Raw genomic sequence first — 16,726 nt, 5'->3', positions numbered from 1 at the left:
TCTTCTCGTCTTCACGGGTTTACTCCCTGAAACATACAAGAATACTACACTGGTGTTTTTAGACACTTTCATGCTTTTTATTATGACATAAAGTCTTTTTAATCGTTGAGTACACTAAAACAAATGCAGTCAAACTTTAACATGTTTTTTCCCATTACTGTAACTCATCAAAATTAATTTAAAGAAATACAGCTTTATTCATACAAGTTTCAGCTTGATTTTTCAATAGTTTAAATATATATTTCTTTGATTATTATACTTGCAAATTTAAGAAAATACAACTGCACTGATTTTTTCTTTATTTATTGTCTATACTATATCAGATTTTGTTCATGCCATTCTGAAATGCCTGTTTGTTTGATTTTTTTATTTATTTTTTTTTTATCTAAATTTGAATTCAGCCCTTTATATCAATATTATAAAGGAACAGTAAATACTATTTACCTGCTGGAGACCGACTGAAGGCTGATCTTCCCACCTGTAGATTAAGTTCCTTCTCTAAACATATTTCCTTTACTTGAACCTTTATACATTACGTTATGCAAAGCCTTTTGTCTAGTACTGTACATACAACACTAAGACTGATTACTGGTTTACATTCTGATTTAGCTGAAGTATGAGGTTCTTTATTCAAACAGCAAGATAATAGATGTTTTTTCACAACTATTAAACACAAGTGAATGTATTTGTTAGCCTGTATTTAACCAGTATGGACAAAATGAGACAAAATGGTCAACACAAAAAAACAGCGACGCGTCTAGTCATGACATCTACATAAAAAAAAAAACCTTACGTGACCAACGTGAATCCACCATTACCAGTGAAAATCAACAACCCCAGATGAAACCTGTGCCGTCAAACAAGCGGTTAAAGGTTAAAGGTGAAGTTAGTCCATCCATCAATCTAATTCAGTCCATTCCAGTAGGGGAATTAAACCATAACTAGTCTTTAATATACTAGTCAACAGAACATAAGTGGATCAAAGAAGTTCATCAAAGTTGACAAGAACGCATATTGGTTTTACGAAAGGTTTTGATCCACTTCTAATGTATATATATATATATATATATATGCTGTATATATGCATAAAGCTGGCAGCAAAGCAATGACTGTGAATATGTTTTAAAAAATTGCAAAAAGGATCATTTAATAAAAATCTAAAAACAATTAAGCATCTTCTTCACAGGGGCCTTCAGGAGATATTCATCTTTCATACAGATTACAGAATCCGATCATTAAAAGTAGATTTTCAAGCTTTCCTTGGAGATATGTCTGTGAGATTTTTTTTTCCTGAGGCTAATAGACTATAAAATTTTAGGGCCAACAACAGTCGAGTTGTTTAGCGCTGCTTACAGTAAAATCAGCAATTTCTAAATGACTTTAGCTGACAGATGGTGTAGTGACCACATTAACCAGTCAAATGAACCCTGATCACTTGGAAAAATAACATCTTAAATCAAAGTGGTCTGCTCTCCCAGTCTGAACTAATTCTTCAGACACGATTGGTTTAAAGAAGTGGATCTCATTTCATCTCATCTCTTTATGAAAGAGTTTTCAGCCCTTGTGTGTTTAAGCCCCGCCCACAATCGGCTGCAAGCTCTCGTTCAGCTCCGCCTCCTGAGCCACACCCACATCTCAACATCCAATCAGGAACAGATTCCTCACGTTTCCTCCTTGCTTTTTTAATCTCTCAAATTTAGATGCTGTTCACAATACATGAGAACAAGTGATTCTCATGCATGTATGTGTCTTTTGTATAGATGTTTTATTTTTATATACTCCATATGTTGAGTTCATATCCACCTCAAACCCTTCCACTGATTTGCATGAGCACTAGAGGCTCATTTTCCTGTACTTTTGCATGAGAGAGGAGTTTTATTTGTGTATCATTTATCACCATTATGCAAATGAGTCCCTAATGAAGGTGAAAATGACAACATATTTGTTCAATTGAGTAATAATGTTGATGTTTAATATGTTCGCATTCTTTACATGGTGACATTTGCTGATTTCAATAAAAAATAAATGAAAGAGATAGTTGATCCAAGATCAGAATGAATTGGTTTCTTGGTCAGATTTGGAGAAATGCAGTGGATGCTCTGCAGTGAATGGGTGCCGTCAGTATGAGTCCAAACACTGATAAAAACATCCCAATAAACCACATCTGTTGACATCTGAAGAAGACAAACAGCTCATATCCATCATAAAAGACACTTTTAACTCATCCCATTAAAATCAAGACACATTTGTTTCTGCTATGGACTGTTTTCATTTGTACTTGATCCGTGCAGATTTCTCTCCTGATTCAGACCACAGGACTTTTTTGAAAGGGTTTGGTTGAACTAGATTAAATATAGACATCTTGAGGAAATGTACAGTTCAACTTGAGTTATACGTGAAGCTGACTTTGAAGTGAACCCAGTGCTCACATTAAAGTCCTCACGCTTAATTTCATTAAGTCCCAAGGCATTCTACACAAACTTTTAGTTTGGATTTAATGTGTTCCTTTGAGAACGGCTCCTGGGAACTGTGTTTACTGAGGGTTCAAAGATTCAGTTGCTTTGTAGTAGTATAAACCTTGCTAAGGCCATACAGTTATGAATAAATGCTCCTCCAGACTGATTGAAAAGAAGTGTCCTGGAGATCAGGGGAGCCTTGGATGCTCTGACGCGTAACGTCCCAGAAGATCTCATCTGGATTCAGGTCTGGGAAACGTGAAGGTCAGTTAGTGTCATCAGTGCCTTTGTCGACCAGAAACGGAAACTGATTGTGTCAAACGACAACAAAACACTAAACTAGAGACAGACCGGTCAGGATAAGGAGAGAGCGGTGGTCTGTGGCCAACCCCTGCAAAACTATCCCCTCTTTGGGTTTTGAAGAAATTCATTGTTTCATCATACCATCTATGAAATGATTTTCATCCAGTAGTTCATGCATTATATAACGAACATAGGAACATCCAGCATTTTAGTCAACATTATTGATGATGCTTTGTCTTCGAGGCCAGCAGTCGTTAATAACCATTAAACTCGATATTATTCTACTTTCTATATTTGGACCGAACCGAAGCTCCTCCGAGACACGTGATGGATGATTTCCCATGTAAATCACTCCTTTCTTCTTCTGCATTTGGGTAAAAACACATTTGATGTGCATCATTAGTCGAGCAAATCTTCGCACTATGAATTTCTATTATCAGTTGTTGAAGACTAGCGATGATGCTGCTTTAAATACACAAAAGAAAATGGGTGTGCTTTCACTTCTCAGTCATGCTATATTTCAAATCAAATTTGGACGCTTCAATTTATTAGCAGAGGAAAAGAGGAGCTCACTAACCTAATCTAATCTGATCCGAGCTCAGTGATGGAAGACAGACTGATTCGATTCGTGTTGTTTTCAGGTGAGTGTGTTTTAAAGGATGTGAGAAACTGTGTCTATACTGAAAAGAAGAGAAATGCATTAAAAGTGCATCTCTGCAGGACCTACATCTAAAGAGTTTTCTCATAATTGCCTTTGGTTTTATCGAATTAGTGGATTGCTTGAAAGCGGATTTTGTTCTTACGAACCTGAACTTCTTCTGAAACAGGCTTTCTCTCGGTCCTTCTGTGCAGCTCGCATGATTATGTTTGGGTCAGAGACAGGAAAACTTGGAAAGAGGCTCAGGATTTCTGTCAAAAGCACTACCTTGATTTAGCCACTGCCCGGACTGATGAAGAGTGGAGTGAAATCGACAAGTTAAGAGCTAAAAATGGATCGAAGACTTGGATCAGGCTCTATGACGATGTGAACGGCTGGCGCTGGTCTTTTCGAAACGAATGCCCTTCATTCACCAGATGGCATAAGAAACAGCCGGATAATTACGGAGGAAACCAAGACTGTGTGATGCTTCACTCGAATGGATACTGGCATGATGAGAACTGCAATCGTAAATGTGCCATTATTTGTCAAAGCGGTAAGACTCCTACGCCTTTACACATAATGAACGCTTTCGTTAATTCCTAGAGAACTGAGATTGAGGAGTTGATGTTGATGAAGCAATACTGGGATTAGATTTCCATCAATACTTACACCCTCTGAAACATGTCTAATTCTACACTTATTCTAGTCTTAGAAACGGGTGTATGCTCCTCCAGTGTTTGGCTCAAAATACAGGTTAAACATTCATTTATTCTTGAAATTTGCTGTCCGTTTCTCATTCAGAGAGCAGGCAAAGTTTATTGGGGTCATATTGACCCTCAATGGAGTCAGAAAACTCCTCAAACGCCGTGAAGTCAAACTGATGCTCGTCTTCTGACTCGTTCATGGAAAATGCATGTGTTTTTAAAGTAATTTGACAGAAAAATAATGTCTAAGGATGTTTGATAGTCACTAGAATGCTGCAACAGGTTTGAAAAACTTCCCCCACAAGTGTTTGAGAAAAAAGTGAAAAAAAGAGAGAAAAAAACCCTTGCACCAAGTAAATGTTAAATGCTATTTATATCTATTTGCAGTTATTTTCACTCCCAAAAGTAAGTGAAAGTAGTTCAAAGCAGTAGTATGCTATAGTTCATTAGTTTTATTGTCTGTCTGCACAGATCATTCTGAACTAAATGTTGATACGAACAGAAGTAACACATTCTGTCTGACAAGCTACAATAGAGTTGGTTTTTTTTTACTTTAGTATTTTTCAGTGTCTGCAAATTTTGGCAAATTGCATAGAAAACTAATTTAAGATGTTGTGCCCAGAACACAAAGGAGATTAAAAAGTGCATGCTATTTATAGTAAAAATAGTGTATACTACAACGTTAATACAAATGCTATACACGGTTTTTACTAAAGGTAAAGCTGTGAGTTGAACACAGTTCATGGGTTATTCTGCTGATTCTCAGATCAAAGGCCAGTACTAGTTTCAGATCCAGCGATGTCCTGGACACAAGGCCAGAGACTCTGTAGAAAACTACACAGACTTACACACGGTGAAGAACGAGAGAGAGAATCAGCTGCTGCAGATGATGGTCCAGGATGACGGCTGTGTCTGGATCGGTCTGTACAGACACCACGACCGGTCCTACACAAACCAGACCGAGAAACAAACCGATCAAGACGAATGTCCAGCTGTGGATGAGGACGGTCGGGTTACTGAGGAGCTCTGCTCGGAGAAGCTTTTCTTTGTTTGCCAAACGCCACGTGAGTATTATTAACCTTTTATTTAGAGCATTTTATTTTGAACATACTTAGCCTAAAAACAGATGGAGCTCTACAGAATAGGATTAGTCTATTGTAGAAAAATGTCCATCTAGTTCAACGTAAAAAAAATGTATTTGATTAAATGTTGCTGCTGGAAGTACATATCATTTCAACATAAATTATATTAAACTGACTTATGAAGAGTATATATATATGTTAAAATTGGTTAAACTAATTGGATAGTAGTGGGAAGTTTCTGTGATTTACTGGACGTTTTGTTGAGTTTTGAGCGGACAAACAACACTCATTTTCTTCAGAAAGTTCTTACTTTTTAAATATATATACTGGGTACAGTATGGTGATATCTCTTAGTCCAAGAAAATCCTGACTAAGAGATCACCATACTGTACTATACAGTATATATATATATATATATATAGCACATTGCATTAAGACATTTTTCTGCAATGTTCTCATTAAATATGCACATAAGGCATTATCTAATCAAATATACGTTACACAGTATAAAGCTGAACATAGACTACAGCCAGGCTCAATATTCTAAATAATTGAGGCATAAAATGCTATACTGTATATAAATTAATCCAGCCTAGGCTCATTGGAAATATGTGCCTCTTCATACATTTCTGCAGAACTGAAAAAAATGTACCTATGCCTACGAATCGCTGCAGTAAAACCATTTGATTTATAGGTGCATTTACAAGCCTTACACTTGTTTTAAAAATATTTTACCCTACATGCAGAGATTTTTTAAATGTAAAATGCACTTAATTTAGATTTTTGTCGTCTGGAAACAAGAGTAAATATCTTAAGTCATTTTGCTTATCTAGTAAAAGTATCCTGATTCGAGACTTTGATGCAACCTGTGTTGTTAAAAGAGCTATATAAATAAAAATGATTGATTGAAATGATTGACTTAGAAAGTAAGTGAACATTATCTTCACACGTACAGCTTCACATGAACGGGTTTTCTGGTTCAGTAGGTTTACTCTGTAGCTCAGGTGATGAAAAACACCGTGCAGAAAGGTACCGTATGAAGAGCCTGGGTTGATAAAATCAGGCACATGACACGAACAAAACCTCAGTTCAGGAAACAAAACTGCTGAGTCTCTCTCTTTTACATTTTAAAATATCCCAATTCAGCTTGTCCTGAAGGTGACTTTGTCTAATTTTTAACAGTAAGTGTAAGGCGTCAGGTTTTGAGACTGAAGGTGAAAGCGGGTGATAATGTCTCTGATAAAGTGACTGCAGACGCCGTCTTGAAGGAGGTGAGACTATAATATCTTCTTATAATATAATATCTTCTTCTTTCTTCCTTGAGATCAGCTTCCAGGTTCTTGGTGAAATCACTTCCGAGCGCACCCGTTTATTCTTCTCTCTGTGAGTCTGGAGATAGATAACCTCTGGTCTGTCTTCAGGTCCAGAAGAAACTCCAGGAGCAGGGACTAGCAGCAGGCGTCAAGTTCTCGTGGCAGGAGCAGCTCAGCGGAACGGTCTTCCACAAATTAAACAAGCAGCGTTATAGATCGAGGTGTTGACGCTGCTTATTAACACCCGCTTTAGTTAAAACAGAAGGACTTTATTGCAGCTTGGCAAACACTGTTGTTGATTTTCTCCTAAAACATGTGTGAGAAACTTTAAGTTAGCATGTTTTTCATCTTTTACCCCCGGTTCCACAGACAAGGCTTAAACCTAATCCTAGACTAAATGTGAATCTGATTCATCTTAAAATACATCAGTTCTTTAGTCTCAAGATGCACACCAGTAATAAACGTCCTAATTGAACTTTGACCTCATCCTGGTTTTAAACCAAACTGAGCCACATAAATGCAGTATCGTATTTGCACGTTTCACTGAACACAACAGAAATAACTTTAAATAGTTTGGGAATTCACTTTGAGAAGATACAATATATTCAAAAAAAAAAAATATATAGTGCTGATGTTTGGGGGAAAAACATTAGAAGATGATCCAATACTTGCATTGACTAACTAGAACAGAGTAACAGAGCTACTATAATAGAGAATGAATCAAATGATCTCCTTTAGAGGACCGTGAAGATCATCGCTCCGTTAGGGACAGTGAAAGCTCCTCAGAAGATCCTGATGATCAGGTTCTTCTAGAAAATGATTGATGGAGAATCAAGTAAAGACAGTGAGAGATGATCTGGAGATATGAGCTTTACTTGATCAGAATCAGTCCAGATCTGACTCCAGAAAAGTTTCTAGAATTACACTAAAGATCTTTTAAACTATCAATCAAAAACAGAAGACACAAGGAGATGTAGAGTCAAACAGGTTTAACAGCAAAATCATTTAGAGTCCTTTATATATAGCTGTTCATTGTTTCATCTATGAAATCATTGACTAAACACATATGTTTAGTTAAACAAATAATGTTTATTATGACTTTCTAAAATGATACAAAGTCTATAATCCACTAACTGATGTTCGTTTACTAGTTCATCATATACTGAATTATGTGAGTGATTTCCAACTGGCTTCATCGTATGCTGCCAGCGGTCATCGATAAACACAATTCTACTCTACTTCTATATGTGGCCCGGACTGAAGCCTCTCCCAGACACGTGATGGATGAAATCACCCTCTTCTTCCTACGATTTCTCTGCATTTGTGTAAAAATACATCTGACGCGCGTCATTAGGCCAGCAAACCTTCACACCATGTGTTTCTGTTGTCTGCCGTTAACGCTGACGATTTAAATATGCAAAAGAAAATGGGTGTCCATTCAGTCCTCAGTCATACTTTAGCGTGTTTTAAACATTTTAGTCAGTGTTTTAACAGACGAGACTCAGCAGGGATGAAACAGAGACGGATGCATCTGGTTTTGTTTTCAGGTGAGGGGGTTCTGTTCATGTTTTAGGGTGGTTTATAACATCTTCAAGAACTGCTTTGTGTGATCCCTGGAACGATTTCTTGCGTTTCTTCTAAACAGGGCTTCTCTCGGTCATTCTGAGCGACTCAAGCAGACTCACCGAGTATGTTCTGATCCCAGAGTATAAAACGTGGAGAGCGGCTAGAAGTTTCTGTCTGAGAAACTACATTGACCTGGCCTCGGTCCAGACCCTTAATGAGTGGAGCCAAATCAACAAGTTAAGGGCCAGTCATCTGTCTGACAGCTGGATTGGACTCTATGACGATGTGAACAGCTGGCGCTGGTCTTTTCAAGAAGAACGCCTCACGTACACGAGATGGGACAGAGATCAGCCTGATAACTACGGAGGAGACCAGGACTGCGTGATGCTTCACCCGAATGGATACTGGCGCGACAAAAGCTGCAATCTTAAATGCGTCGTTATTTGTCAAAGTGGTAAGACTTCGATATCTTTACATACATTGCTAAAAAGTAATAGTGCATTGCTGAGTTTGTCAAAAATAGGTGAAGCAATTCGATATATAGAAAAGATAAAGCAGCCATCCAATCGATTGCGTACCGTTTTCAAGCTACTTGAAATATCGCATAAACCTAATTATTTCTCGAAATTTGGCGAACATTTATATTTAGGCTCGTGAATGTGCGTGCAACACAGTTTCAACACATAGATTGGAACATTTTGTGTACTTTCTCGTTGTGTAAAAAACAGGGGGTTTAACAAAAACAAGATTATATTTGTTTACTGGTAGTTTTTTGTATCTCTCTAGAATTAGTCAAAGCAAATCGTCAAGTAATTTCCCCAGCACATCAGAAATAACACAATGAAAGGAGACTGCAATTATTACATTTATTACATGTATTTTATATTTTTATTCTCTGAGAATCTTTTCTGTTTTCACCTGAATCTTTATAGTGGCAATAAACCAACAAGTTAATTTGACAGAAGTTGTACCCAGTCTTTGAACACACTTTTTTACCACCAAGTGTAAAAACAACAAATACAGTAGCATCATTACCCTAAGAGTACATCGTAAACAGAACATATGTCTACTGTAGGTGTATTTCTGAGTTTTTTGGATGTTTTTCAGACGAAGGGCCTGTATTAAATGCTGATGAGGAGATGTCCTGGAAACAAGCTCAGCGTTTCTGTAGAAAACTTCATAGACTTGCACGGTCAGGAATGAAGATGACAATCAGCTGCTGAGGATGATGAGCGGTGACGATCAGAGCTGTATCTGGATCGGTCTGTACAGAGACTCGTGGAAGTGGTCCGATCAGACCAACACAAGCTCTTCTCTGCCATGGGCCTCCAAACAGCCAGATAATTACTTGGGCGATGAAATCTGCGCGGCTGTCGACGAGGACGGTCTGATCGCTGACGAGCGCTGCTCAAACACCTTCTTCTTCTTTTGCAGAAGTCCACGTAGGTATTTTTATTTTAGAGTATTTTGTGTCTTCTATTTCTAGAGGAGACTCCCTCTGGCTGAAATAGACTTTATTTATGCGTCTGTTCCTCATCGCTCATTCTTATAGGATTTGAATAACACTGAGCATTACCTCTAAGTATGTGTGCATCATCCAGATATGAACGATTCCTCAAACCTGTTGAGTTTTGCATGGGCACACCATATTTGAAAAAAAGCCATTTTTTTTTTTTAAATGGAAGGTAGTGCAGGTGAATAGTGTAAAAGCATAGAATAACAGATATCACCACAATTTACCTACAACAGAATGATTTTGAAGTTTCTGAAATATTACTTTTAAATATGCGGTTTCAGGAGGTGTCTAATTAAATATACGCTAGTTTCATACATTGTACATTTTAAGTGTCTTTAACACTGGACCAAAAATTCAGGACAAGGTTTTTTTTTTTAATCACTCCATAAATCTGAAAATAATGTCAACAGACAGATTAGATAGATAGATAGACAGAGATAGATAGAACCACCAGAACCAGAACCATGTGCACATTTCCATAAAAAAATTATTTTACTGAATGTACTAATTTTTATCTTAAAGGTAAGTGATTCCATTTAATTTCAAAATTAAATAATTAAATTTATTTAGACTAACTTTCAGCTAAATTAATTAAAATAATTGGTTTGCAACCACTTCATAAAACTGAGTATCGTGTTTTCAGTAAGAAGTTCATTAATATTGCTCAGTACTTATATGTATGATTACACCTCAAGATAAAGTGTAACCATATTTTCTATCCAGTAGTCTGAAAAAAATGGAAATAAAACGTAGCAGTAAAAAAACTATACTTATTCTTTAAAACATTGCCTTAAACATTTAAACAATAGTACTGTCATTTTAAAATATCCCAATAATCACAATGTGTTTTCAGCTTGTCCTGAAGGTGACTTTGTCTAATTTTTAACAGTAAGTGTAAGGCGTCAGGTTTTGAGACTGAAGGTGAAAGCGGGTGATAATGTCTCTGATAAAGTGACTGCAGACGCCGTCTTGAAGGAGGTGAGACTATAATATCTTCTTATAATATAATATCTTCTTCTTTCTTCCTTGAGATCAGCTTCCAGGTTCTTGGTGAAATCACTTCCAAACGCACCCGTTTATTCTGTTCTCTTCTCTCTGTGAGTCTGGAGATAGATAACCTCTGGTCTGTCTTCAGGTCCAGAAGAAACTCCAGGAGCAGGGACTAGCAGCAGGCGTCAAGTTCTCGTGGCAGGAGCAGCTCAACGGAACGGTCTTCCACAAATTAAACAAGGATGGACAGAAGACGATGATATTTATTAACTAGTTAAAACAAAGTTACATTTTTAATTACATATTATCTTACAAAAATAACTAACTAGAATAATTTTATTATAATAGTTAACTATACTGTAGTTATTATAGAAATGAAAGTTACTATGAATCGCTTTGATTTTTATCGTGTAGCCAGACCTTCAGACTGAAGGGGTTTGTGGTATCGTTCTTTGGCTAAGACCACGCCCATGAGGTCGTTTGATTGACATGTCAAACAACCAATCACAGTTCGTTCCATCTTTGTTTGCTGTTTTGTGGATTTATTAAAGAACTCAGGTTCATTGACATTAATTGACGTTGGATAAAAGTGTCTGCTGAATGAATAAATGTTGTTATTTAACAAAACAGAACAAGACACCCATAATATTTTTATTTTACCTGACAGATTATCTTAAAACTTAAAAAAATGAGTTACGTTGACTTTTCGGCAGTGTTTCGTGGAGAAACTCAAGTGCGTCACACATTTCTTGATTTAGATTAGACCGAGGATATATAATGGCGTGCCTGTATGCTCACGGATCTCTGTACCTATCACAGTTCAGATTTTACATCAAAGTCTTTGATGATGCTTCAACTTTCAAAAACGATTACGATATTTGATTCTGTTTTGAATCTCTTGCTTTTCAGAAAATGAAATCTCTTACACGGAGACACGCAGAGGTTGAAAGCGTTTCCTGCACAAATGCATTCCCATGCAAATGTTTCCATTGGTTCTCGGCAGTAAATCTTCCGTATTTGTGTAAATGCATTTGGTGTGCGTCATTAGCTGAGCAAATGATGAATAGCTATGAACCCATTAACCCTTAATGATGCTGCTTTCACATGCGAAATGCAAAACAGCTGAAAGCTGACCAAAGTTGAAAAGTGTGTGTTTGTGTACAGCTGCTCTTCAGCTTTCCTCCACTGTCTGCTACTAAAACGTACATTTTTGACCTGCTCGTTGTATTTCGTGAGTAACTTGAAATAGTTTCCTTACTAAATACTCGTCATCTTGATCATTTGCGCAGATATTCTCTTTAGAGGAGAAGCTGTAACGTAATGGAGTCACTTTCAGTGTTTGATGACTGTTGTGAATAACGGTAAAGAATGGGTGGTGCTGTAAAATCCATCCTACTTTCTCACAGTACAGTTTATTTCACCTGCTGAAGTTTCCCCTCCATTGGTTTCCATTCAAATAGAACGGATACCTGAATAGCTGTCCTTTAGAGCTCCTCTTTGCAACAGATACACAGAAAAACGCAACTCAACACGTACATACGTTCTCCTTTAACAGCGCAGAGAATCAATTCAATGACTTTCTCATGCTAAAACATCTGAAATTTGTAACTTCATCTTAAACCAATTCATACACACAGCTGTTCACCTGCAAAAGCCAAATATGTCATGGTTTCCCATGCAAACAACTTCCTTTTCTCTGGATTGATTCTCACATTTGATGTGCATCATTAGCTGAGCAAATCTTCACACCAATGCTGCTCTTGTCAAAGAATAAAAACCCATACGGATTTCAGTACGCAAATCAACATGGGTGTGTGTTTTCCCCAGCTCAAAACTATATTTTAATACAGGCTCCATTCGATTTTAGCTGGTCTATGGATAAGACCTCGCTAACCCAAGCCAATCTCAGCAGCAATGGAGCAAAGATTGATTCATCTCTTTTTGCTCTCAGGTGAGTGCGTGTTTGTGGATGAATGTGATTGTTCGCCAGTAAGTCGGGTTTATTGACTGAATTTAACCGAATGCTGAATAACTTGATTTCGTACAAATCCCACTTCGTTTTTGCAAACAGAGTTTCTGACAGTCATTCTGTGTGGCTCACGTGAGTATATTCTGATCGAAGAGTATAAAACATGGCACGAGGCTCAAGATTACTGTCGACAGAACTACATTGACCTGGCCACTGTCCAGACCGATGAAGAGTTGAGAGAACTGGACAAGTTGAGAGAGAATCTGCACTTTTACATCTGGATCGGACTCTATGATGATGTGGAGACCTGGCGCTGGTCTTATCAAGACGAAAGCGTGACTTTCTTACAGTGGGATTCTGAACAGCCAAACAATTTGAATGGAAAACAATACTGTGTAAACCTAAGGACGTCTGGATACTGGTGGGATGAAGCCTGCAATTTGACGTGTACCGTTTTTTGCCAAAGTGGTGGTAAGACACAACATCAGTCTCTCCTGACTTCCCAGAGTACAGAGAAATAGAAGCTGATATCAGAGTCGTCAGTTTAATCAATCGATCAATGAAAAACAGAAATAAAAAAGAACACCACGTGGCATTTTATGTGGTAACTTACATGCTTACATGAGTAACATTTAGATTTCTCATTTATTGGTACATTGGTTTCTGCACCAGTTTTATTATTTGTGGATGGCCATGTTGGTTTGGAACAGAAAGCAACTGGTGAACATCACCACATTATTTAGCATTAAAGTCCAGGTAAATGTCATGCTTTTATATTTTTTGACATTGGTTCCCGTACCCATTTTAGTATGTTAGCAATTTTTTCCCCACATTAAATTCCCCAGTGATCTTAAGGCAAGACAATAGTTTGTATTACATAATTACATGTGTTTTTTTGTTTTGTATTAAATGTGCTAATTTGCATACATTTTCAAAACTGAACACTGGATAAAGACAGGTTCAAAAATTGTTTTTTTATCTTTACAATAAACAGAAACAAAATAATCAGAAAATATAATAATAAGATAACCAGTATAACCTATAGTCAAACAATTAGGTTTGCTTTGACTTTTACGGCTTTATGGTATAAAGAAGTTGGATTGTGAAGTTAATGCTAGTCGCTCTGATGTTTCTCAGACGGACAGCCGGTGCTGGTCACTGATCCAGTCATGTCCTGGAAAAAAGCTCAGGATTACTGCAGAGGAAACCACACAGACCTGTTCACCATCAGGAACATGGATGTGAATCTACAGCTGACCGGGATGATCCAAGACTACACGTGTGCCTGGATCGGTCTGTTCAGAGACTCGTGGAAGTGGTCGGATCAGACCAGCACAAGCTCTCTGCGATGGGCTGCAGGACAGCCGGACAACGCGTTCGGCCGAGACTCGTGTGCTGCTTTAGATTACGACGGTCAGATTGCTGATGAAAGCTGCTCAAGTCTGTGTTACTTCTTATGCCAGACAAGTACGGTTTCATTGTCTAGTTTCATGCATTTTCAAGCCATAAAATTCTAGTTTAAAATGAAAAGGTGCTACAATAATTAAAACATTATTTGTGAAATAAACTAATTCAAATACTGATTTAGTATGAAATTCAAAATGTTTATACATAAATGTATATACAGCGGGCAAGGAAAGTATTCAGACCCCCTTAAGGTTTTCCACTCTGTTTTATTGCAGATCATGTTTTCTGTATTAGTGTACACACAGCACCCCGTATTGACAGAAAAATGCTCTGGCTTTAAGTCAGGGCTCTGGCCGGTTGTTGTGATGAAGCCACTCCTTCGTTATTTTAGCTGTGTGCTGAGGGTCGTGGACTTAGGGTCATGAAGGTGAACCTTCAACCCAGTCTGAGGTCCTGAGCACTCTGGAGAAGGTTTTCATCTTTCTCTCAATTAAAACCAGTCGTCCTGTCCCTGCAGCTGAAAAACAGCATGATGCTGCCTCCACCACGCTTCACTGTTGGGGCTGTATGGACAGGTGATGAGCAGTGCCTGGTTTTCTCCACACATACCACTTAGACTTAAGCAAACTTCATGTGGGCTTTCATGTGTCTTGCACAAAGGAGAGTCTTCGTCGGGACACTGCCATAAAGCCCAGATGGTTGACTTTCAACAACTTTCTCCTGACTGCATCTCTGGAGCTCAGCCACAGTGTTCTTTGGGTTCTTCTTTACCTCTCTCACCAAGGCTCTTATGGAGGTCACTGTGCTCTTAGGAACCTTAAGTGCAGCAGAATAATTTTTTGTGACCTTGGCCAGATCAGTGTCTTGCCACAATTCTGTCTCTGAGCTCTTCAGACAGTTCCTTTGACCTCATGATTCTCATTTTCTCTGACATGCACTGTGAGCTGTAAGGTCTTATATAGACTGGTGCATGGCTTTCCTAATCAAGTCCAATCAGTATAATCAAACACAGCTGGACTCAAATGAAGGTCTAGAACCAACTCAAAGACGATTCGAAGAAACGTTAAGAAAAGTTAAATATATGAGTGTCATAGCAAAGGGTCTGAATACTTAGGACCACGTGATATTTCAGTTTTTCTTCTTTAATAAATCTGCAAAAATTTCAACAATTCTGTGTTTTTCTGTCAATACGGGGTGCTGTGTGTACATTAATGAGGGAAAAAAAATGAACATAAATGATTTGAGCAAATGGCTGCAATATAACGAGTAAAAAATTTAAGGGAGTTTAAATACTTTCCATACCCACTGTACATACCAATACAATACATACAGTATTAACATATAAAATATATATAGCATTTATTTTTAGTTTTGGGGTGCATTTTTACCTGCCTTGTTTGAAGTTAATATTCACATAATGCACATTTGATCATCTGAAATATCATTCCTTATTCATCAACCCTGAAATTAATGCAATCATCACAATTTTTGAACATAAATCACCGAGCCCTCTCTATATAACAGTAATCATCTCGATTTGCATTCTTTCTCCACATATTTTCTTTTCACAGTACGGGTGAAGCATCAGATATTAAGACTGGAGGTGAAAGCAGGAGATAATGTCAATGATCCAGCTGTTACAAGCTCTGTGTTGAATACGGTCAGATATTTACCACAGCCTTTCTTGCCTTTCTTGTTTTATTTTCCAAATTCTTTTCCAAATGCTTTGACCACAGAAAATATGAATTTTAGTGTATTTTAGTGAATTTTAGACACTATTATAATTTTTTTAAGGGGTCAAGGACTGCCTTTTGTCTTTCTTTTTTGTACTGAGGTCCATGTGATCACCAAAAAACATATTAACTGAGAGGTAATAAGGTATTTTCTCCCCTCATCAGAACTTTAGTAAAACAATAGTACAAATTTGCACAACTTGAAGTGATATAAACTAGTTGATCATTATTTTTAATAACTGTTGACATCATTGTTTGCGTGATTCATTTGTAATGCTTTTTATCCTTACTTGGTCTGAACAAATACGTCAGACTGGTTACTTGAATTCTTTATATATTCCAATTCAATTCAAGAAAATGTAATATCTCTTTAATGTTAGAGCATTTCTGAGAACATTCAGATATTGTTTTCATATGTTTTCATTCTTTGAATGTTTTACTCTACCTGACAGAACACTATTAGGGATGCTGTACCTCATCAGAGACTCATCATGTAAATGAATATGACGTTGTATTCCTCAGGTCCAGCAGAAACTGCGTGAGCAGGGGATATCAGCGGACGTGAAGCTATCGTGGCGAGAACAGCCGAACGGACTGGTGTTTCAAAAACACACGAACGGATCGACAGAAGCAAACCAAGAACTCAGGAGTAACACTTGATGAAATATTACCAGCGACAAACTTCAACAGAGTCCTTAGAATGTGTAGTGTACAATATGAGATGTTTAGAGCTAATGTTAGAGAAAAACGTAGACATTAAATACAGTTTTTTTCACTAGGTGGCACATGTGATTGTTGAATTTCAGATTATTGTCTGGTTTGTCTTGTTTGTAATACAAAAACATAAATATTGTTAAATGAAAGATTCATTTACTTGAGAAGCAAAATGACGTAGTTTTTTATCAAACATGTAAATAAACAGCAAATGACGAAACAAAAAAAAAAGCACAACGCAAAACTATTTAACATCGCCAGAAAGAAGTCGGAAGAATCTTATTTAATCCTAGAATCAATATCGGTATGATCAAATTAACTCTAATGTTCCCA

The 16,726-nt window shown here is 37.3% G+C and overlaps 2 protein-coding genes across 2 annotated transcripts; both read left to right on the top strand.

The window, feature by feature from the left end:
- Positions 1-3,316: 3,316 nt before the first annotated feature.
- On the top strand, positions 3,317-6,726 carry LOC122349290 (E-selectin-like). The gene is made up of 5 exons (XM_043245270.1): positions 3,317-3,400; positions 3,587-3,952; positions 4,870-4,956; positions 6,368-6,456; positions 6,607-6,726. The coding sequence occupies exons 1-5, from the start codon at positions 3,364-3,366 to the stop codon at positions 6,724-6,726; spliced, it is 699 nt and encodes a 232-aa protein (XP_043101205.1). The 5' UTR covers positions 3,317-3,363.
- Positions 6,727-7,722: 996 nt separating this feature from the next.
- Positions 7,723-9,287, top strand: LOC122349280 (C-type lectin BjL-like). The gene is made up of 3 exons (XM_043245260.1): positions 7,723-8,045; positions 8,144-8,518; positions 9,172-9,287. The coding sequence occupies exons 1-3, from the start codon at positions 7,913-7,915 to the stop codon at positions 9,285-9,287; spliced, it is 624 nt and encodes a 207-aa protein (XP_043101195.1). The 5' UTR covers positions 7,723-7,912.
- The last annotated feature ends 7,439 nt before the right edge of the window (positions 9,288-16,726 follow it).

This window comes from Puntigrus tetrazona, chromosome 7 (genome assembly GCF_018831695.1).
Source record: "Puntigrus tetrazona isolate hp1 chromosome 7, ASM1883169v1, whole genome shotgun sequence".
In the NCBI taxonomy this organism is placed as follows: Eukaryota; Metazoa; Chordata; class Actinopteri; order Cypriniformes; family Cyprinidae; genus Puntigrus; species Puntigrus tetrazona.
This window is presented reverse-complemented; position numbering and strand designations above follow the sequence as displayed.